Genomic DNA, 24,408 nt, shown 5'->3' with positions numbered 1-24,408 from the left:
AATATTGACTTATTGGTTATTGATTTATTGATAATTGATCAGTATCAATTCAATCATTGATTTAACCATTAAGATTTGACCATAAAAAAATCACTGAAAATCACTTCAAAAATAAGGTGACAAACCAAATGAACTACAAACCCGAGTTAACAGATTGCATCTAGCTCAAAAGCAAACACCTTCACATGGTAGAATATTGAGAATTTGAGATAACCAAAAGTAAAAGTATGAACTAAATTATAAGTCAAACACTTTATATACCAAATGATTAAATATAATTATTTAATTCACTATTGGGTTATCGATAAAAAAATCTCAAACAGAAAAGAATCGATACCCCAATAATAAAACAAATCAAAACTATTACCAAAATCGTTAAATCAATAACCCATTATTGATAAATCAATAAAAATATCATTTTGAATTATCGATTTCAATTCAATTTTGAACAACGTTAGTATCTTTTCCAACATGTCCTCATCATTTATAGTTTTCGCACATAATTTCAATTGAGACGTTATTCAAAATACATCAAATTATACTTAATTACGATTTTTAAAATCTTGAAAATGTAAGTGCATCCACTAATAACGAACCCGTGACAATACGTTTGCCTTAAGGTGGTCATATCTTCCTTTCAAACCCACCCACAATTCAACTGGATCTTTCACAATGAAGTATTCAACCTTCAGGCTTTCATCCAGATGACGACGAAGGAAAATCATGCCTTTCGTGTTATCTTGACTTGATGCTTTAGTCCTTCGATTATTGTATCACCAAGACTCTTAGCTACAGGGGTGATTTTCATCATCAAGTACCTGTGACAAATAATTTTTTTCAAAAATGTTAAGTGCCACAAATTTAAGCTTTAAAAAATTCGACATGATGAATACTGAATCGAAAAGAAATTTGATTAACTTTTAAGAAAAAAGATAATTCTGATTTAAGCATATCTCAGTTGGTTAGAGATTTGTGCTAATAACATGTTATAAAAGAATAGAAAAATATAAGAATACTAAACAAGAAACAAAAACAAAATAATATTGATAGTAGAATGTAGAGAGTCTTAGTGAATATACAAGCCATCCATTTTCAATTTTTGACAAATACTTTAGTACAATATATTTAAGTAATACAATAAGGGCCTGTTTGGAAAGTCACCTTGGTAATTGAATTTGGTGTAATTACACTTTCTGATAATGTTTGGTTTACCATGTAATTACTTGGTCAGTAGGTAATTGGGTGTAATTGATAGGGGTAATTACACTCTCCAATTCTCGGGAGGGGGGGGGAGGGGGCTGTGAATTGTTGTAATTACAAGCTAATTACTTTTTAATTTCTTCCTAATATTTCTATTTGTATTTCTTTCGTTTTAATTTATTTTTTATTACTATTTTTAAATTCTTATTATTTCTATTATTCTAATATTTTCTAAAAATATATTTTTTATTTTTTATTTTTTATATTTCATTTCCTTTTTATTCTCAATCTTTAGTTCATGTGATTCCAAGCAATTTTTCGTATTACCCTTTCTTAATTCTATGTTTATTTTTTATTAGCATAATTTTGTTCATATTCTAATATTTAAATTAAAGTAGAAGTCATTGTTGAACAAAATTGTACACTTACGTTTTTCTTTTCTTTTAAATCATATTTATGTACTTTGAAATTTGACATAAAAGTAGTATTATGTTAAAAATATTATTTTGAAATTTAGAACTTATATTATATTTTCAGTTTTATTTATTTTAGTATTATTGACTTGATATTTCACATTGCAAGCCATTTATTTTTTAGTTAGACTTGATAAATTATCTTTTTGTCAAATATTTTAATAATTTTATGACATTATATTTATAATATTAATATTTGTATCAAATATGCATTTCATAATGTTCAAAGAAATCTTATATTTTAAGTTTTTATAATAATTTAATTAAAATATATTAATTTAAAAAATATATCAATTATTTTTATAATATTAGTAAAAATGTATTATTAATTAATATATTTTCAAAAGACTATATGTATCTTAAATATTTAATTTAATATCATTTATAAAAGCCCTTATTTGTCTAATATAAATTTTAAGCTTAGATAATTAACTTTTATTTTTTAAATGTAATATAACTTGTGCAACGAAATAATACATTTATAATTACACTAACAAACATGTCATTATAATTACTAAATTATGTAATTACTAAACTGATAATTACTATACTAATAATTACACAAATTCTAATTATCAGGTTGCTTTCCAAACATATTCTAAATAGATCCACAATTGAATGGATTTATAACAAAATCTCCATTTTCTAAGCTAATTTGGGGATTTACAATTAATAATTACACAAATTTTAATTATCAGATTGCTTTTCAAACAGACTCTAAATAGATCCACAATTGAATGGATTTATAACAAAATCTCCATTTTCTAAACTAATTTGGGGATTTACAATTATTGCCCTTGTACAAACCTAAACGTCCTTGTAATTGGAGAAAACACAAGGACATTTAAGTAAATGTATGCAGTGGATGCCGAAAGAGCCCTACTGGAGCATTGCTTCCTGGGCTATAAAGAGTATCACACTCTACATTTCTCAAACCCTACGGCTTCGCTTATTTGTTTTGCGCGGCCAGTTCTTCCTCTTCAAAAGGTTCGATCTATACATTTCTTCTTTGCGTATTTTCGCTGTGATTTTATATCTGAATTATAAGTATTGTTTTTTTTTTTTATAAATTAGATTTGAATTGGATGTTGTGTGAATGTAAAATCGATTTAAGCATTTTTCCTTGGTTAATTTGGTTTTCACCAGATCTGTTGATGTTTATTTCCTTGTTATGGATCCTTTTTATATCAGCACTTGGAAATCAATTGAATAATAAATATACTACTATTTGTATGTTTTGAATATTTTTTTTTGGTGAATTTTCTATAGATTTTTGTTGTGATGGAGAAATGTGTCGTGAGTTGGTCAAGAAACTAATTGGTTGTTATAGACAGTCAATAATGTTTTCGTCATGGAAACTACACAACTGTTGCTCTATATCACTTCTATCAACAATACATACTCAGAATTTTTCAAAATACTATTTTAAAATGCAAAAATTTGAATGATTTTCTTGTACCCTATCCACACGTACCTTAGTCAATTCCTTGATGGCAAAATTTACATATTACTGGTCTAGTATGTTTTATCTTCTATGTTAGATCTAAGTTTCTCATTACTCAGTATCAAAGAGAACCATTACTGCTTAATATTTGTTACTTTGTAGAAATTATTTTTGGTTTCCATGATTGTCAAAAAAATAATTCTTGGTTTTCTGCTATTTGGATGATCTTCAGTTTCTAAGGCATCATGGGTAAGGAGAAGATTCACATCAGTATTGTGGTCATTGGCCATGTCGACTCTGGGAAGTCGACTACCACTGGACATTTGATCTATAAGCTTGGTGGTATTGACAAGCGTGTTATTGAGAGGTTCGAGAAGGAAGCTGCTGAGATGAACAAGAGGTCATTCAAATATGCCTGGGTGCTTGACAAGCTTAAGGCCGAGCGTGAGCGTGGTATCACCATTGATATTGCTTTGTGGAAGTTTGAGACCACTAAGTACTACTGCACTGTGATTGATGCCCCTGGACACAGGGATTTCATCAAGAACATGATCACTGGTACCTCACAGGCTGACTGTGCTGTCCTGATTATTGACTCCACCACTGGTGGTTTCGAAGCTGGTATCTCTAAAGATGGTCAGACCCGTGAACATGCGTTGCTTGCTTTCACCCTTGGTGTCAAGCAAATGATTTGCTGCTGTAACAAGGTTTGCTTTTATTGATAGACAGAATTAATTGTTGTTTTAAGCAGGATATGTGTCATGGTAATTCTGTTATCTTTTCACAGATGGATGCTACTACCCCCAAGTACTCCAAGGCTAGGTACGATGAAATTGTGAAGGAAGTTTCTTCCTACCTCAAGAAGGTCGGTTACAACCCTGACAAGATCCCCTTCGTTCCCATCTCTGGATTTGAAGGAGATAACATGATTGAGAGGTCTACCAACCTCGACTGGTACAAGGGCCCAACTCTCCTTGATGCTCTTGACCAGATCAATGAGCCAAAGAGGCCATCAGACAAACCCCTCCGTCTTCCACTTCAGGATGTTTACAAGATTGGTGGTATTGGAACAGTTCCTGTTGGTCGTGTAGAGACTGGTGTAATCAAGCCTGGTATGGTTGTGACCTTTGGCCCTACTGGTTTGACAACTGAAGTTAAGTCTGTAGAGATGCACCACGAAGCTCTCCAGGAGGCACTCCCTGGTGACAATGTTGGGTTCAACGTTAAGAATGTTGCTGTTAAGGATCTTAAGCGTGGTTATGTTGCCTCAAACTCCAAGGATGACCCAGCCAAGGGGGCAGCCAGCTTCACCGCCCAGGTCATCATCATGAACCATCCTGGGCAGATTGGAAATGGATATGCACCAGTGCTCGACTGCCACACTTCCCACATTGCTGTCAAGTTCGCCGAGATCTTGACCAAGATTGACAGGCGTTCGGGTAAGGAACTCGAGAAGGAGCCTAAGTTCTTGAAGAATGGTGATGCTGGTATGGTTAAGATGATTCCGACCAAGCCCATGGTTGTTGAGACCTTTGCTGAGTACCCCCCATTGGGCCGTTTTGCTGTGAGAGACATGAGGCAAACTGTTGCTGTCGGTGTTGTCAAGAATGTTGACAAGAAGGACCCAACTGGTGCCAAGGTCACAAAGGCTGCCCAGAAGAAGAAGTGAACAGTGCATTGTAATGTTGCTGGTGTTTCCAATGCTATCTATTATCATCGAGTGTGCTATCTAGACTATGTTTTATTTAGTTCTGCTTTAGTTTGGTCTTTGATTTGCTTATTAGGTCCTAGTTCTCTGCCTTGTATGTCAATTAACTATTCTCAGAACTGGGTACTTGACAGGCGGTGGCAAGCATGATTTTGAGTCCGTTTTCATTTGCTTTTGTTGAGGTGCCTTGGTTTGTTTTCCACGGTGGCTCAGGATTTTTGCTGTTTTTGTTAACCTAAAATTGAGACAGTTTTCTACTCATTGCCTTCTTTTGGATTTAAAAACGTCACATGGGGAACATTCTTTGTGGTGGTGGCGGCAAGAAAGGAGACTCCGACTGTTTCTTTTATTATTAATAGGGAAAAGTGTCAAGAATGCTACTAATCTACTATTTAAAATGCTTTAAAAATACTATCTTTTCACCTTTTGGTCTAAAAATATCGTTTATTTTTGTTTTTGGTTCAAAGATACCTCTCTTCACTTTTTGGTCTAAAATTACTCTTAATCCAAACTTAATTGAATTGAATTTTTTTACTAGTTAGTTAATTCTTTTATTTGTTCTAAAAGACAATTTTTTATTTTTTCAAATTCATAATATTAGTTTATCTCAAAATATTTAAATTTAAATATTTAAATCTAATGTAAAATAAAATAAAGAATTTTATTATTATTATTATTATTATTAAAATTTAAATCAAATAAAATATTAAATATTGGTATAATTAAATTTTAACACGATCATTTGAATATATTAAAAAAATCAATTCAAATAAATTAAAAATTATTCCAAAACTTAAAACATAAATTAATAGTGTATAAACGTAAAATAAAATAAAGAATTTATTGTGTAAAAATTAAGAGTAAAAATTTTAAGAATTTATTTGTGTTATTTTAATAGTAAGAATAAGAATTTTATTCTTTAGTTTTACACAATAAATTTTTTATTTTATTTTACGTTAGGCTTAAATATTTTGGGATGAGCTAATATTAAGAATTTGAATAAATAAAAAATTGTCTTTTAGAACAAATAGAAGAATTAACTAATTAGTAAAACAATTCCATTCAATTAAATTTGAGTTTAGAGTATTTTTAGACCAAAAGATAAAAGAAGGGGTATTTTTGAACCAAAAGCAAAGGTGGATGATATTTTTAGACCAAAAGGAGAAAAAAAGATATTTTTGAGTCATTTTCAATATATTAGGAGTATTCTTGACCTTTTTTCCTTATTAATAGAAAGCATAAATCCATAGCCAAAAACAGATATGAGCATCTGAATTCGGCATGTTCCTAAAGGCGACTAGAAGCATTGATAGATCAGAACAATTCTATCGAAGAAATGTGGCAGTGATGAACTAATTGGGTCCTTTTTCCCAAATTAGCTATATTTTTTTAGACAAAAAATTACTTGAGTGAACATTTTTTAATAAATAATTATTGGTTTTAGCGATACTTTTTATTTATTACTATCTATAGCAATACATATCAATATTATGATAAATCTGTCATGTATTAAAAATGAATTATGCATGCAATTTAAATGTATTATAAGTGTTTTAAAATATATTATGCTTGTTTGATAAGAAATCGACACAATATTTTAGAAGTGTATTAAATTGTATGATAAATATATTATCCATGAATAAAACTTGTATTATATGTGTTTTATAAATTATTTTTTGATAATATGTATTAAAACTGTATTATACATATATTATAAGTGTTCAGTGAGCAAAAAATATTATTGCTATAAATATTAAATATTTTCTTAATATAGTACATTTATGTAAGTTTCCCTTTTTAAAAAAAGTAAAAGTTTTATTATGTTAGGTAATATAAAGTCTTATTTAGATATATAGTGTGATTTTTCCTTAATATTTAAACTAATTTGAAGTCCAAAGCATGGTTTTGGGCCAATTTTAATAGAAAAATTACTTAGTTACACAAACATTCCTACCATATATATTAATCTACTTTATAGTTTGAAATTATTACATATTGTCTCACTAATTAATAATATCATACCAGATTTCAATTAAGATACACCACTTCTTCATATTTCAAGTCAGATACATGTATCAAATATATTAGATATATGTTTCTTTGATACTAGATGCATTCTGAAAAACATATACATGGGAAGAGAGGGAGCGAGAGAGGAGAGAGGCGAGCGAGAGAGTCAGTGTATCCTAAATACATGCGAATCACACCAGATATATCCCAAATACATTTCAGATTCATTCTGAAATAGAGATACATTGGGAGAGAGGCGAGTAAGACAGAGAGAGAGGTGAGAGAGAAAGGAGAGAAGCAAGCGATAGAGTTAATCTATCTCAAATACATGTGAATCACGCTTGGATTCAATGTAGCTGGAACAAATTACATGTATCTGCCAAAGTAAATATGGTACAAAAGATAATTTCAAAAAACTAAAGTGAAGACACATAATTAAGTACTAAACTAGTGGATTTGTGTTTGCTCAATTTTAATTCACAATTAATGCCCCAAGTCTTTTCCCAAAATTCAGACAAAAATGGCCTGTCATTTTCAACCAAAAATAAGCCCAAACCCGATATCTCAAATCAGCCCCAACAAATCCAACTCGTCAATCTATATGACGCCCTCTCACCAATCAAATGGTGACACATTATGAAGCCAAAGAAGCACAATCTAAGTCTTCTCGGGTTGAATTGAGGCCTTATTTATTTGCACTTAATAAAGGTCTGAATATGAACAACTGCATTTGTTTTCATTAAAATTTAAACATTTATCTGGTCTATTACAAAATCATATCATTATAATTGTGCAATATTGTATATATGATAGTCTAGCTTATTTATAGGGATTTGATTATCTAGTTACCATAGTTAGTTAGTACTCTTCATGTATTTATATCATTGTAATCTTTGAGCAATAAAAAATAAATTCTTTCCATACCTTATCGACAACATGGGATCAGAGCCTTGTCGGATTTGAAAAGGTGGTATGTCGAACTTCACGGCTGGTTATTGTCGGAATTAGCCACCGCCTTATTTTTTATTCTTGTGACTTAAAATATAATTTTCACCATCCTTCCAGGGAGAATCATCTCCCTTTGATCCGTCATTACCCAAAAATCTGGTGGCCGGAGGAGACGCAAGTGGGTTTCTAGTGCCGGCTTCACCACCAGAGACTTTTGAGTTAGAGCCACATGTGGAGGCGCGAGTGTGGACCAATCGTGATTTGGATTTTTGATTTGGCATCGCCTTGTAATTTCCGACTGACTTATGGCAGTCTTCTAATCATTGGACCAAGTTTTGAAGAATAAGCATCAACAATCAGGTTCTCCGATTTCTGATCATATTTGAGTTCGAATTTCTTTGTTCGCTGCTTTGATTTGTTTTGAGGCACAAAGTTGTTTGAATTCTCTTGCTATTGTTCGAATTTTACTCTCCACTGTTCAATTGGTTTCACATTTGGGCATTTCATATTTTAGTTTCTGGACCATCTCCTGAACAACTGATGTTTCAATCTATTTGTTTTGTATCTTAAATTTTGTTGGGTATCCCTTTCAATGGTTTATGTCTATTTGAATTGAACTCTTTAGTTGGGAGTTGATTACTTCACTGTTAAGACCTTTATATGTGAGTGGAGCTCTTTTTGAGTTGAATTAAACAATTGGACTTGTTGGTATGGACATAACTGTTGGGATAACATTTTGGTGCAGAGCTTTGGCAAGTTCTCTATTATTCTGATTTGATTTAGTGAGTTTGAAAAAATGACTGCTTCTAGTCCATTAAATGATAAAATGATTTTGATTTCGGCGGAAGAATTTGCTAAATTCTCTCAATATCAGAACTCAGTGAAGGAATCTACTTCAGTTAATGTTTTACGGAGTCAGATAAGACATGTCTTATCACGTCTTCAAATAAATGGGTGATTGATTCAAGTGCAACAAATCACATGACAGGTACTCGTAATGTATTTTCTAGCTTTCAATCATATAAAGCACACTCTCTGATTACTGTAGCTAATGGATACTCTTGCAACAATGTTGGATATGAGATTGTTAAACCAACCTCATCTATTACCCTGACGTCTTTATTAAATCTACCAAAGTTGGACTTTAATTTGATTTCTGTTAGCAAAGTCATTAGAGACCTTAATTGCTACATATCTTTCTTTCCCGATCATTGTTTGTTTCGTGATCTTACAATAAATGAGGTTATTAGTAAAAGACATGTATCTGATGATCTCTACATCCTTGATGAATGGGTGTCTTAGTCAGTGGCTTGCTCAAGTGTCGTGTCTCTATTTGAAGAACATTGTCGATTGAGACATCCCTTTGTACCTCTGTTAAATAAGCTTTGTCCTCAATTTCAAAATATTTCTTCACTGGAATATGAGTCATGTCGATTTGCAAAATATTATCGCAACTTAGTAGGTCCAAGGGTTAATAAGCGGGTTGAGTCGGCTTTTGAGTTAGTTCATTATGATGTTTGGGGATTATGTCCAGTCATTTTCAAAACTGGACATAAGTATTTTGTCACTTTTGTGGATGATTTCTTTCGGATGACTTGGATTTATTTTATGAAGAGTGGCTCTGAAGTTTTTACTCACTTTTGCGCCTTTTGTGCTAAAGTTAAAACTCAATTCAATGCTCCGGTTCATACTCTAAGAAGTGACAACTCTAAAGAATATATGTCAGAGTTGTTTCAGTCATATATGAGACAACATGGTATTCTCCACCAGTCTTCATACATTAATACACCCTCTCAAAATGGGACTGCTGAGAGGAAGAATAGATATCTACTCTAGACTGCTCGGACACTTTTATTCCAGCCGAAGGTTCCTAAATAATTTTAGGCAAATACAGTCTCTAAAACTTGCTTTCTAATTAATCTCATGCTATCTACTGTGCTTGTTGGTAATACACATTACAATGTTCTTTTTTTTCTTTCTAATAAGCCACTATTTCTAGTGGAACCTAAGGTGTTTAGAAGCATATGTTATGTTTGAGATGTTCGACCATCTAATACTAATTTAGATCCTAAGATATTGAAACATGTTTTACTAGGCTATTCTCGCCTTTAGAAAGGGTATCAGTGTTATTCTACTAAACTTGGCAAATATCTTATGTCAACTGATGTCGTATTTTCAGAGACAACACTATTATTCTATGCACCTCCTAATTCTACAAGTCGGGGGGAGGGGGGTAAGATGAGCGGTTAGCTTATCAAGTCAATCGTTTTTTGACAAGACAATCTGATGGTGAAAAATCACCACCCAACTATTGTACCTTAAGTACCTGCTCCAGCTGTGGTAGCAAGACCGCCTATTGTTCAAGTCTACTCAAGGAGGTGAGAGACTGATGATACTTATCATACACCAGTTCAGTCACCTAATCCTTTAGAAAATCTTGACCTCCCTATTGCTCTTTGCAAAGGAACAGGCACTTGCAAATTCACATATTCTATTGCTAATTTTGTTTTCTATGGCTGCTTATCATCTATGTCTAGATTTTTAATTACTTCTCTAGACTCTATCGATGTACCCTATACAGTGAATGAGGCTTTAAACCATCCTGGATGGTCTGATGCAATGCTTGATGAATACATGCCTTAGAGAAAAATCACACATGAGATTTGATGGATTTACCGAAAGGAAAGAAACTAGTGGGATGTAAGTGGGTCTTCACAGTTAAAGTCAATTCTGATGATTATGTAGCAAGATTTGAGGCCAGACTTATGTCTAAAGGATATTCTCATAGATATAGGGTAGATTATTCAGACACTTTCTCTCCAGTCGTCAAACTCATTTCTGTTCGTTTGTTCATTTCTCTAGCTGCTTTTGAGAATTGGCCTTTGCATCAGTTAGATATCAAGAATGCATTCCTTCATTGCGATTTGCAAGAGGAAGTGTATATGGAGCAACCACCCAATTTTGTACTCAGGGGGAGTATGAGAAAGTTTGTCATTTGAAGAAGTCTTTGTATAACTTGAAGCAAAGTCCATAGGCTTGGTTTGGAAAGTTCAGTGAGGTAGTTCAAGATTTTAGGTTGAAAATAAGCAAATGTGATCATTCACTCTTTTACCGGCAATCAACAGTTGAATCTATTCTCCTAGTTGTATATGTTGATGACATTGTCATGACATGAAGAAATTATGCGGGGATTTCTTCCTTCAAGTCTTTCCTACATATCAGATTTCAAATGAAGAATTTGGGCCTGTTGAGATACATTTTAGTAGTAGAAGTAAATAGAAGTAAGAAGAGAATTTTTCTGTCTCAGAGAAAGTATATTCTTGACCTTCTTGTAGACACTAGAAAGTTGACAGCAGTATATTCTTGACCTTCTTGTAGACACTAGAAAGTTGACAGCCAAACCTTGCAGTACTCCAATGGTTCCCAATGTGCATCTTATGCTAGATGATGCTAATTTTTTTGATGATCTAGAGAAATATAGACGGTTAGTTGGGAAGTTAAACTACCTTACTGTCACTCATCCTGATATTTCTTTTGCGGTAAGTGTTGTTATTAGCCAATTCATGTCTGCACCCACGACCAAACATTGGAAAGCTTTGGAACAGATTCTATGTTACTTGAAAGGAGCCCCTAGACTTGGCATATTGTATGGCAATCAAGGTCATACTTGTATTGAGTGTTTTGCAGATGCGGGCTATGTTGAATCCAAAATTGATGGGAGATCAACTACAGACTATTGAGTCTTTGTTGGAGGGAACCTAGTTTCATGAAGGAGTAAAAAGCAAAGTGTTGTATCTCGATCCAATACAAAATCCGAATACAGAGCTATGTCACAGTCTACATGTGAGATTATGTGGATATATCATCTGTTAACAGAAATTGGAATAAAGCATCATACACCAGCAAAGCTCTGGTGTGATGATCAAGCTGCTCTTCATATTGCCTCAAATCCGATATATCATGAGGTGGAATGTCATTTTATTCGTGAGAAGATTCAGGAAAAACTGATTTTCATTGGGTACGTAAAGACAAGAGAGAAACTAGCTGATTTGTTCACCAAAGAGTTGAATGGAACTCGAGCTGATTACTGTTGTCACAAGCTAGGCATGATTATTATCTATGCTCCAGCTTGAGGTGGAGTATTACAGAATCATGTCATTACAACTGTGCAATATTGTATATATGGTAGTCTAGCTTATTATTTACGTTATTCGTTATTTGTTTTCCCATAACGCTTTGAACTTCTTAGCCGTGTCTGACCTCCTTTTATGCTTCTTTTGAGCCGAGGGTCTCTTGAAAACAGCCGTCCTACCTTGTTAGGAGTAAGGTCTGCGTACACTTTACCCTTCTCAGACCTCACGTTGTGGGATTTCATTGGGTTGTTGTTGTTGTAGCTTATTAGTAGGGATTTGATTATCTATTTACCATAATTAGTTAGTACTCGTCATGTATTTGTATCATTTTAATCTTTGAGCAATAAACAAGAAGTTCTCTCCATACCTTATCGACAACATGGTCTAAATATGTCTTAATCATTAAAATCTTGAACAAAGTCTAATGATCATTATGAGGTTGTCACGCCCCGGGAGGGTATCCTAGACGTAACCGGCACTCAGAAACCATTTCTGGCTCCCAAGCGAACCACATAGCCTGATCACATATCCGTTCATTCATTCAATCAGCGGAAGATTTAAAAATAAAGAAATAATTTGGCGAGCAATCCAAATCAACGATCTAACTCAAGAAAGAAAGGCCATGAGCCAACAAATCAAACTCCGATCTTTGTCATTTAAAATAGTTTGACAAAAATAATTCAAGAACGGAAAATACTCAATCGACCCATCACTATCTAGTCTATGAAGCCTCTATCACTACTATCTATTTGGTGCCAATGACATGTTCATGGCTACCTCAAACCAAAATAAAAAAGGCTAACTCGATGCAATAATGTTATAAGCGGTGTCCTCCGAATGTAGGGAAGGACTCACCAATATGCTGAGTGTGTATAGATCCTCGATGATGCTCATATTGACGATCTCCTAAACCTGTCTCTGCATCATGAAACGATGCAGGTCCAGATGGACGTCAGTACATGGAATGTACGAGTATGTAATATGGCAGAATAAAACATACCTCAAGGAAGAATATCATCGGTCCAAATATCTCAAATCCGAAAGATAAGAGAGACTCAAATAAGGCGTCATAAGTCTAAAGTAAGAATACATTTGTAGACCAAGACCAATCACACATCATACCATCCAATCCAATCATACACAATATAGTTCAATCAAATCGTATATCCTCCGATTCAATCCAATCGTATACAATCGGTTCAATCCGGTCATATACGATTCAATCCAATCCAATCATATAAAATCAACTCAACAATCAACTCAAAGGACTCAACTCAATAAATATGCAAATTAAATTATGCAATGTTTTTCAATCCAACTCAATCATCAACCAATCTCAATCAAACCAATCATATCATGCACAAACCACTCAATTTGGGAGTTTCTCTAACCGACAATAATCCCACCACCTATATATAGGTGATGCACAACGAGTCACGCCGTTGCTCCGTCCGCTCATACTTGCCAAGGTATGAACAGTTCAAACCAATCATGGATCCGTCAATCAATCAAGTCCTATCATTTCAGGATAATAAAATAGGGAAACATCCGACACGGTACAATCCCTTCCTATGTTGGCGGCGTAGTTTATGGGATTCGAGTATGGACTATACTCTTACCCAATTCGGTGCTCAATACTCCTCCCAAGACTCAATACACGCATAGCTATTAAGTGAGTAAAATATTTAAAATACTCATTTAGCCTCATCGGACTCTTTCAAATCAACTCATTTAGTCTCATTGGACTCTCTTCAAAACTCAAACAAATCTGGCCTCATTGGACCCTCTTTCAAATCGACTCATCTCCAATCATCAAACTCTTCTCTTTAAAAATCTATATAAATCTCAAAATTTACATTTTAAAGGAAAATAATGCTCAACTCATTTATACTCCAAATACTCATGTTCAAAAATATTTAAAATGACTTCTCAAACTCAAATCATGCTTAAACTCTTTTTAAATCGTAGATGAAAATAATAATCCTTTAAAACTCAAAATAGTGTGTAAATAATTTATGCAAAAATGTTCACAAAACATTTATTTAAAACTCTTTCTCAAAAGATTATTTATTTTCAAAATATTCGTAAGACTCCAATCAACTCAATTTATGCACGTCACATACCACAAAATCACATTAGACTCCAATCCACTTCATCACACCACATCGTCAAATACCATTATTCACATCATCATCAAACATCATCATCACCTTATCATCATCATCAGACATCTACTCCAAAATTCTTATTTTAGTCCTATGTTCAATTTATAGAAGCAAAAGGACATTCTTAACTATCCAATTCATTCTTTTCATTCCAATCAATACACATATACACAAAACCATCCATCTCAACTCAAGACAAATTATGACCAAAGAAATCTCATCTTGGGTTCATGTGAATGAAACATGAATCCATACTCTCAACAAAACTCAACTCAAGAATATCGTCAACATCTATAAATCTATATACAAAGGTACATTTGAAATCAATAATATAAAAGATAACTATTTAGTAACTCAAGTCATTAAAAATATCAATCAACTAATAGTACCTAAAAACATTCTATAATTTAGGAAAACTTTCAAGAAAACCTTCTTTGAAGGTTCAACTCTTTCACAACTCCTATCCAACACATCTATGGGCATATGGAAGAACTAAATCCATATTTTAGGTTAGCCTTACATACCTTGTTTGAAGACTTGAAGAAACTTTGATGTTAGGTCTTCAATGGAAGGCTTGAATCCTTGAAACTCTTGTAGGCAATCTTTGTTGGAGAAGGATTTGAAGAAGAAGAGGAAGAAGAGAGGGAAAATTTCTAGGGCTTTTTTAGAGAGAGAGAGAAGCTGAAAATAATGGTCCAAAATGCTCAAGGATGGTGTATATATAATTTGGAAAAAGTCCAAGTTGCCCCTCTTCCAAAAATCTAGAAATTTGGGCAAAAGTCTTCCTAGCGCTATAGTGGCGCGTCGCGCCACTGCAGCGCCAAGCCAAAATAGGCTTAAAACCCTGAACATCTACTAGTGGTGCATCGCGCCAAGCCCCAAACTACTGAGGCTGTTTTCTGGCGCTATAGTGGCGTGGGGCGCCACTGGAGCGCCAAGCCCAAATTTCGCCAGGCTTGAAATTCCTGCAGTACTAGTCTGTAGAAAAATGGCCATAACTTTTGACTCCAAAGTCCAAAAATTGCAATCTTGGTGGCTTTGGAAAGAAGACTCAAAGACCTTTAATTTGATATGTCGTGGGCCACCCAGTTCTTTATATCCTAGGAGATATGGTTGTTTGAATTTGACCCTTATACTAACTCGTCCGAAAACTTTATCGATTGAAGTTCTTTGGACTCGACTTGGTGTTAGAGATCCCTTATGACCCCTAAACACATCTAACACACTTAAAATACTTAGGAATTAATCCTAAATCATGTGTAGAATTACAAGTCCTCCGGTCCTAGTCTACCCACACGTAAAGAAATATTTGAGTTTTTGCGAAAAATTTTCCGGGGTGTCACAGAGGTATTCTTGTGTGAATAATATTCACCGCCGCTCTATCCACAATCATCAGCCATCACCACCACTATCATTGTCTACCACCATTACCGTCGTCAGCCACTATTACCTTCATCAACCACCAATCACTTTTATCATCACAACTAGCATTGTCGCCATGACCACCAACACATCGTCAACCACCACACATTCTTCAACCATCAACATCAAACAGTGAACTACTAACATCAATCAACTACTCTTCATTTGGATATGGCTATCATTAATAAAATTAGATAAGTTGTGCTAAAGTTAGGGTCTTGATTGATCTTATGGCTAATTTGCATGATCATGTTAGGATGAATATCGAAGATTTTAAAAAATGAAGCCCAAAGGGAAAAAAAGGAGAAAAGAGGGGTAGAACAAAAGAAAGTGGAAGAAAATCAAGCCATAAAAGAACTGTAGGGACCAAATGGTCTTTTTCTAAGAAATTGGCTAGTGAAAAAATTGTAGAGAACCCAAATGAACGAAATGTTGTCAAGGGTAAGATATGTAAAAAATGAAATGGACAAAATAATTCTAATCCACTTTAATCTTCTAAAATCAGAAAGTACATATATAGTTTTCTTAGGATTCAGCTGATCGATCAGCTCAACTTAGACTATTTTGAATTTTTGACCCATTTAAGCTTCAACTACTGCATTTCAGACCTTTAACCTTATATTAGCTTCCCTTTCAAACGACGAGGTTGACTCGAAGAGGATTGTTGGGTTTAGCCCAATTTAGATATGGAAAGGAGGAAGTCCAGTTTGAATCGGATGGGAAGTTCATGTAAACGAAGAACTACAAATCAATCTTTATTCTAAAAATTGTTTAAACTTGTGCTTGTTTGGATTGACGTATGACTTCTAATTTATAAGTCAAAATTCACAAGTTAGAAATCTTAACTTATGATTTCTGATTTATTTTTATCATTTTAGATTAAAACTAAGTGCTTATAAGTATTTTTTTTAATTTATTCAACCAGTTCAAAAATGCTTAAAAACTATTTTAACTTAAAAACAAGCTAATCCCAATAGGCTCCTAATTAGTTCATCAATAAGCTCTTGAATGCAAGTTAAAATCACATTATGCCCGGAATGAGACAAATTAGCAGGAAGATTTTTAAGCACATTTATTGATTTTTTCTTTCCTTTTATCATTAGCAATTGATCAATCTTCACGCATAAATAAAAAATTCGAAAAAAATAAAAACTATTTAACTATTTAACTTGCACCAACATTTTCTCCAGATGCATGTTTTTGAATATCGAAATTAAAGAAAATTAGAAGTGGCGTGCACAATGAGATTCATATTTTTGAAATTGCATTTAACTGATCTGAGTTACGCCACTCTCTTGCCATCAAAATATTACTCCCTCTATTCCATATTAACTGAATTTCTAAGGTAATACACATATTAAGAAAAATATTCAATGACAAAATTTGAAACATATTTTCCTCTATTACCCTTTTGTTTAATCAACCTCATAAAAATGATTAAATGTGAAATCATAAGTACAAGTAATCCTTTATTGGAGTATAACATTGTAAGTAGTGTAGTTTAACTCCTAGAAAATTACAAAACTTCATTAATGAAAAGGGTAATCATGGAAAAAGTTTTAAATATTTCTCTTGAACTTTGAACAATTCAACTATTTTGAACAATGAAAAATGCTCTAGAAATTCAGTTAATATGGAACAGAGAGAGTATCTTTTTTGTTGGTGTTAGGAACAAATTTAAAACTTCACGTGCAACTCACGTGACTAAAATGTGAGAGTTGTTCACTTCTAAAGATATTTGTGATGTTTATTGATTAAAGAGATATCTTAAAGTTGTAACTTTTAAGTTTTGTATATAGTTTATTTCAGCCAATTATGACACGTAAGGCACAAAATAGTGCCGAGATAGAAATTTGTGATTGATTGAGATACACAATAATTAATTCCGTTATTGAATCTTTGTCTTCACGTTGGTTATCATTTTCGTTGAAATAATATTGCATGGCAAAATCAGAGTTTTGAAATTATACTATTGTTTTTAGTTTTTGATTATTTCTTGAATGCAAAAGTCATTAGTTAGGAGATTTTTTTTTTTGGTTAATTTTTTTTGCTGTTAAGTCATTTTATTTATAAATCACAAATAAACAAGTAAATTTTATCTAAATCTCATAGTGATTCTTCCCAATTATATTTTATTCATACTCTTTTAAAAATTACCCGAAATTTCTTCTTTTTTGTCACTTTTGGATACATCACGTAAAGTGATGTATTCGACGTCCTGATACACCACGTCAGTGATGTATCCGATCGATACACCACGTCAGTGATGTATCCGATCGATACATCACGTAAAGTGATGTATCCGACTTCTCAATACATCGCGTAAATTGATGTATCCGACCGATACATCACGTACAGTGATGTATCAGAGAATAAGAGAAAGTAGAAATTTTTGTAATTTTTTCAAATGGTAGAGAATTTTAGAAAATATGATAAAACAAGATGTGTATTTATGTATTTTTTTTCCAATAAACAAAGCACAAAATCCGGCCCAAGTTCAAAATTACAAATCATATAGGGCGGGCCCACTTTCCTAAAAGTTTCTCTATATAAGTGTCTCTTTCTCCCCTTTGATGCATCGCCACAGTACATATGCCTCTTTCCCTTCTTTGCCATGTTTCCGCCTTGCTGTCGGTGTAACTCTACTCTTCGTTCTCTTCTCCTGTGGGTGGTGCCATCTCTATATCCGCTCATCCTGACTTTTATATTATTAACACAAAAAAATTCACGGGACCAAGGTATCTTTCTTCCTCTTTTCAGTTCCCTCTTTTCAGTTCTTCCTCCGCAAGTGTCAATCTAACATTTCTTTGTCTTTTCAAGAGAAAGACTATTTTTGTCTGAAGATGAAGTACATGAAGGTAGCCATTCAGAGTTTGAAGCTCATTTCCTCAAGAGTTTGAAGCTCTCCTCCTGCACTTAAAGCTAGATTTGATGCCGCTCCTCTTTCACTTCATTGGTGTTTTTGTGAGCTAACCACGATTAGAATCTTTGTTTTAGCAGCTGTAAAAATGTGTATGTTATACCACCCTTTTATGAACATAATCATGCTGCTTAAAATCACCTCCATGTATGCACCACACCTGCTCATCTGTTTATGCATGTTTGAATCTTTTGGCGCTAAGTCTTAACGAAGGGATTTGTGCTTTTTCAGTGTTTATAATTTTCCTTCCAAGTGTTGGTCCTTGCTGGAATAAACTAAATATCTTTTTTTCAATAGAATTAATGGCTAAGTTAGCATTGTAGTTCGCAAGTTTGTTACCTTCTCTGTAGATGTGCTGAGTAGTTACCTCAAGATGCTTTCATTAATTGTTGTATACCCTTAAAATAGTCAGCTAATTCCCAAGGCACTTTCCATACTTCTTTAATGATATTAACTATTAATAGAGAATCTGATTCAGGCGTCATGTTGTTTATCTGATCCATCACACAACATTTTAGCGCCTCCAGAATGGCTCTCATCTCTGCTTCTGTGTTGGTTGTGAGCCCAATACTATCTTCCTCTGCATATATCAAATCACCATAGCTATCCCTCAAACAAAATCCATATGCATTGCTTCCTGGGTTTCCTTTGCATACACCATCCGTATTGCACTTGAGTGTTCCCTCCTCTGATAACTCCTATTTCACTTGGTTTGTTAGTCCCCTAAGATTTTGATTATACCTTCCCAATTCTCCCTTGCAATCTTTATCCATGGGTACTTTCTTTTCATCATGAATTATATACTTTAGACCACTTGATAAATCATACTTTGAAATGACATCTCCCCACCATGCTTTCTTGCATTTAATCTTCTCCATAGAATTTAAATAATCAGGGCTAGTATCATCCTATATATCTCCTTGGGCCTTGATTGTACCACCACATCATCATAATGTGATGTAGATTAGCTCCTTCCACTGCCATACCTATAAATTTAGCAAAATGCTTCCACAACTTGATAGCTATGGGAGTTGTTAGAAATAAATGTTTCATAGTATCTTGATGATATTTGTCACAACACCAATATCTAGACACCAAATTGATCCTCATTCTCTGTAGGTTATCATCTGTGGGGATTCCGCCTTTACACATTCTCCACAGGAAAAAAATGATTTTTAACGGAATTCTCTTATTCCAAATGAATCTGAAGATCTCCCTCTCATTCTTTCTATGTCTCAACAGATCCCAAGTTGATTTGACACTAAAAGTGCCACTTGAATTTCCCATCCACCACACCTTGTCCCTTCCTGTTTCTGCTAGTGTGGGAATAATGTTCTCTGCGATATATCTTACCATGTCCTCTGATATATGTTGACTCAGCTTAATATTGTTTCATCTCCCTTCACAGATAAATTCCTTTACCTCTATCTCTTCTTCTCCATTGCTCCCTTATTCTAGATAGTATAAAGCCCATTGTTTTGTTCAGTTGTCAAATCAAAAACTAACTTTGCCATTCTTGATCTGCCACCATATATTATGCTCCATTTCTTCTATAATTTCAATCATCTTCCTCCATACAAGTGATATAGCAGTACCTTGAGCAACGACATGATGCTTTTTTGTACAATACTTATTCCATATGTACTGACTCCATAGTTGTTATGCCCCGTGCTTTTGCACTTCGGAACATCTTTGTAAGCTTCTTAAATGTTGTCATGTGACCTAGATTATCCATAACGTTATCAAATAACTCTAAGGAAGGGAGGATGTGATGCGCCATAAGAGTGAAGGTTGGAAATAGGGTTATAAGGATTTGAAAGGAATTGGGGGCCAAATAACAAGTCGTGGGACTCGACTTACTTGCGTAAGCTACCAACTTGGATGTCTTACATACTTAAGTTACTTGAGAGCATGTCGAGCTTACGTAGTAAGGATTACATAGGTTCTTAAAGTGAGATGAGATTACGAACCCACGGAAGAGGAAAAAAGAGGCGTAGCACCTACTTGGAACAAGTAGGTGACGCACCTACTTGGGGTGGACCTCACACTGCCACGTGGTAGTCTTGGAGGGGTTGCATGGGTGTGTTGGACCAATGAGGGCTGGACACGTGTCACCTCTTAAGAGATAGCATATATATATATCATTTGATGACTAATTCATCACAAAGTCTTCTTAAGCTTAAAAGAAAAGGAAAAGAAACCCTAAGGAACTAGAGAGAGTAGCGTCGGCCAAGGGAGGAAGAAGGTAAGGCTCTGACTTTGCTCCGTGAATTAATTATTTAAGGTATTCTTTTGTTAAATAACGGTGTTTAATAGCGTAAATTTACTGGTTGGAGCAACACCAAAAGGGTAACGAGCAGCCACCACAATTTCAGTCGCGTTAGAGAGCTTCCGAGGCGAGTTTTGGCAAGGTAAGGTTCTCCCTTTCGAGTTGGAGTTAATGATGTTGTTATGGAGTATATTACTTGTGTTAAATGAAGTTGGAAGTAGGAAAAAGTGCATAAGTATGCTGGACGTTGTGAACAAACGAAATCAAAGTCGTTCTAGCCGAGTTAAAGTTGTTAAAGTTGCATAGTGTTGTTATAATTGTGGTGTTGTCTTTGGAGATGATTTAATTGCGTGTTGCAGGGCTGGAACGTGGGTCAAAAGAGGTGTGGGTGCTGCTGGTTCGATTCTCGGTGAATCTGTATTCAGTCCTTTTTACTTTGAACAGTTGAGTACAAAAAATTTCATCTTTCGTTCTAAGAAACATTCATACAGATTTCGAATTAATCGTTGCAAACTGATTTCGTTTTCAAAATTTTTCCGATAAATTTTGAAAACAAAGAGTCAGACTCTTATTTTCAAGTGTACATAATGTGAAATTGAAGCAACTTAACCACGCTCTGATATCAATGTAATACTCATGTAGGTACAATATAAAATTTGTGTACCTTATTGTTGCAGTGAATTGAAATCACAAACCGACAAGTGTTGCTCCAAGTGTCTTCGTTTTAATCAATAGAAAATAAAGACTTAGTTTATCACAAACTAGATGCCTTTTTGGTGTTAATGTTTAGTGAAGAAAGATAGTTCCTCTTTTTGATTTTTCTGTTTAGTTTTTCGTCACTCTCATTTCTGAGGAAGAAGCCATCCCTTCTTAAAGGGTGTTCTTTAATTAATCAGTTAAAAAGTTAATTGTTCCCCACATATTTTTTAATCAAGAAAAAAAACTTTATCTTCTTTTCCAAGAGTAAACAAAAACGGGTCGATGATCAAGAAGGATGCGCTAATAAAATTGACAGGACAATAGACATTATGTGTCTGAGAATTTTCATCTGAAATAAGGGGTTGAGCATGGTTGGTATGGTAGATCGAAATGATGAGCAGATGCATTTTTGAAAATTATGTTCTATCTTGGATATGATATACAAACTCTATACATCTATATAGGCTTGATAGAGGAATGATTTAGACCTCTTCTGTTTGCACTTAATGAAAGTCTAAATCTAGGTTAGAATTTGAATGGTTCAGACCTTAAGCCATTAAAGCATTTATTTGGTCTGAATAGGTCCTAATCATTAACATTTTGAATCAAGTCTTAACATCATTACGAGGTATTTTTGTGCAGATAATTTTCACAATCACTCTGTCCATAACCACAAGATACCATCATTAACCACTTTTGTAATCACAACCACCGTTGTCACAAACCATATGTCACCACCATCAACCACCTCCATCATTATAATTATATCCACTTTCAACACCACCACCACTGTCGCAGTCGTCATCGCCAATGTTACCATTATCTATCATTCCCACCATTGCAGTCAATCCCTACTATTAACCATCTCCACTTTAACAATTAGCACTTCCTCTAACTGCCAACAACACCATTATCAATTACCATACATTCTTCAGCAATCAACACCCTAACTCCAAACATCAACCAACTCTACCATTATAATCATCACCGTTAACCATCTCTGTCATCACAATCACCACCATCGTTGTCAACCACCACTACCACTGCCAACCACTAGTTACCACCACTAGGAGTGTCATCGATTGGTTCGGTTAGATTTTATGTATTATTGATTCGATTTTTGATTTTTAAATAAGCTAAACCAATAACAACCCAATAAGATATTTTTTATCGATTTATTGATTTTTGGTCGTTAACGGTTCGATTTTCGGTTTACCCAATAAGAAAATGGTCATAAAATAAATATATGACTTCTTCTTCTCTAACAATTTGGCGCGATGCAGTGAAACAAGCAAATCAATTGTAAATGCTTTGATATAGTGAAACAAGAAAGATAATGAGAAATTGCATCAATAAGAGCAGATGTAGTACAAATGCTACATCAATTACATGTTACATCCAAAACATAATATGAATTTTTTTATGTTAATCAAATTACATATGTTTACAAACTTGCAAAAGCTACAATTACAAACTAACACAAAAACCAAAGTAGTCCAACAAGACAACTTGAACAGTTGCCAGATCCCCTAGTGATATAGACATAAAGTGTCTAGTTAGGTTAATTATTAATATTTAATATTAATATTTATGAAGGATAAAGTAGTAAATTACTATTGTCTTAATGAGTTATAGATTTACCTAATAACCCAATACTAAAAACCAAAACCAAACCATTAACCCAATAATTTTTTTTTATAAAATCATTAAAAACTCGTTAACCCAACAACCCACTAGCAATAATCCAATAATATTTTTTCGGTTCGATTTTTGCACACCCCTAACCACCACCAACCACCTCTACAATCGATGTCATCCACTATTGTCAGTCGCTACCACACCTAACATCTCCATCATTATAGTTATATCCACTGCCATCACCATTGACGCCACCTTCGCCATCACTGTAAGCTACTACCACCACTGAGTTCAATCCCTACTACCAACCACCTCCACCATCACAACTAGCACCGCCATTAACTACTACCAACATGTCTTCAACCATCGCACATTCTTTAGCTGCCACCACCAACACAGCCAATTACTAACATCAACAAATAAATAAATTATGCATATTTAGATGTTTAAAAACTAACAGTTTTATTCATTCAGTGTTCAAATCTAAAGACAATATCGTAATCATTCAAATGTACATTCAGATTCAGACATCTTAATTTTAATGAAAACAAATGAGACCTTAGAACGGCTTGTTAGGCAGAGCATACTGCCTTTTCTATTATGTCTTTTGTAAGCAAACATGAAAATTTGTGATCTGGCCTGCGGTATTCTGCCCTTTGTGTGTACATTAGTTCCTCAATATTTGTCTTAAGTTATGATAATTCCCTGTATTCTATTATTCAGAATTTGTGAAATCTGTGGTACCAATGCACTGAACATTGCTGGAGAGAAGACAAATGAAGCCAATAATGCTACAGTAGCCACTCTTGCAGGATCTGTTGCCCTTTCTGAAACCTGAGGCTAATGACATGAGTGTTGTGTCATGAATTTCCTACAGGCATCCATGGTTTTTGCTTGTCATCTCATGGTTCTTTCACTTCAATTTATTGCCCTACATGCTACTGAAGATCGTCCTGGCAGAAATAATGTGTTCTATATTGTCAGGATTCAACATAAATTAACTAGCTTTTATGTTTGGATATCAACCTACCGCAACTTTTCTCCTTCATCCGAGCTTAGAACTTGCAGAAATGTATTCTTAACTCACAACATCAACAGCTCCACCGACAGAAATTTCTAATGTCGAGCTACATCTAGGTAGATAACAGGTTTATAAAAGGCGAACTGGCATCCAATACAGAGGCGAATCCAGAATTTGACATTTGTAGATTCCCACCCATCTCAAATTAAAAAATGAAAAAAAAAGACAAAATAAAGGGCTAGATGGTGACCAAGGGATTCAAACCCTTGACCAAGAGGGCAACAAAGCTTTAAAAAGTTCTTTTCTGCTACTAAACCAAGTCATTTTTCTTATATATTTACTGGAGTTTTCAATACAA

General features: G+C 34.1%; 1 protein-coding gene and 1 long non-coding RNA gene across 2 annotated transcripts; both read left to right on the top strand.

The window, feature by feature from the left end:
* The first annotated feature begins 2,554 nt into the window (after positions 1-2,554).
* On the top strand, positions 2,555-4,992 carry LOC129899435 (elongation factor 1-alpha-like). Its single transcript, XM_055974403.1, has 3 exons — positions 2,555-2,660; positions 3,350-3,824; positions 3,905-4,992. The coding sequence occupies exons 2-3, from the start codon at positions 3,363-3,365 to the stop codon at positions 4,784-4,786; spliced, it is 1,344 nt and encodes a 447-aa protein (XP_055830378.1). The 5' UTR covers positions 2,555-2,660; positions 3,350-3,362; the 3' UTR covers positions 4,787-4,992.
* Positions 4,993-7,684: 2,692 nt separating this feature from the next.
* Positions 7,685-21,704, top strand: LOC129898592 (uncharacterized). The gene is made up of 3 exons (XR_008769404.1): positions 7,685-8,143; positions 8,658-8,771; positions 21,052-21,704. It is a non-coding gene; the product is annotated as an uncharacterized LOC129898592 (long non-coding RNA).
* Positions 21,705-24,408: the final 2,704 nt, after the last annotated feature.

This window comes from Solanum dulcamara, chromosome 8 (assembly GCF_947179165.1).
Source record: "Solanum dulcamara chromosome 8, daSolDulc1.2, whole genome shotgun sequence".
In the NCBI taxonomy this organism is placed as follows: domain Eukaryota; kingdom Viridiplantae; phylum Streptophyta; class Magnoliopsida; order Solanales; family Solanaceae; genus Solanum; species Solanum dulcamara.
The sequence above is the reverse complement of the archived record's forward strand: the minus strand, read 5'-3'. Positions and strand labels throughout refer to the sequence as shown.

Bases quoted from the DNA above. Each gene is read 5' to 3' on its own strand.
- LOC129899435 (XM_055974403.1), top strand. From the start codon at position 3,363: ATGGGTAAGGAGAAGATTCACATCAGTATTGTGGTCATTGGCCATGTC. The intron at 3,825-3,904 runs GTTTGCTTTTAT...ATCTTTTCACAG, and splicing joins TGATTTGCTGCTGTAACAAG to ATGGATGCTACTACCCCCAA.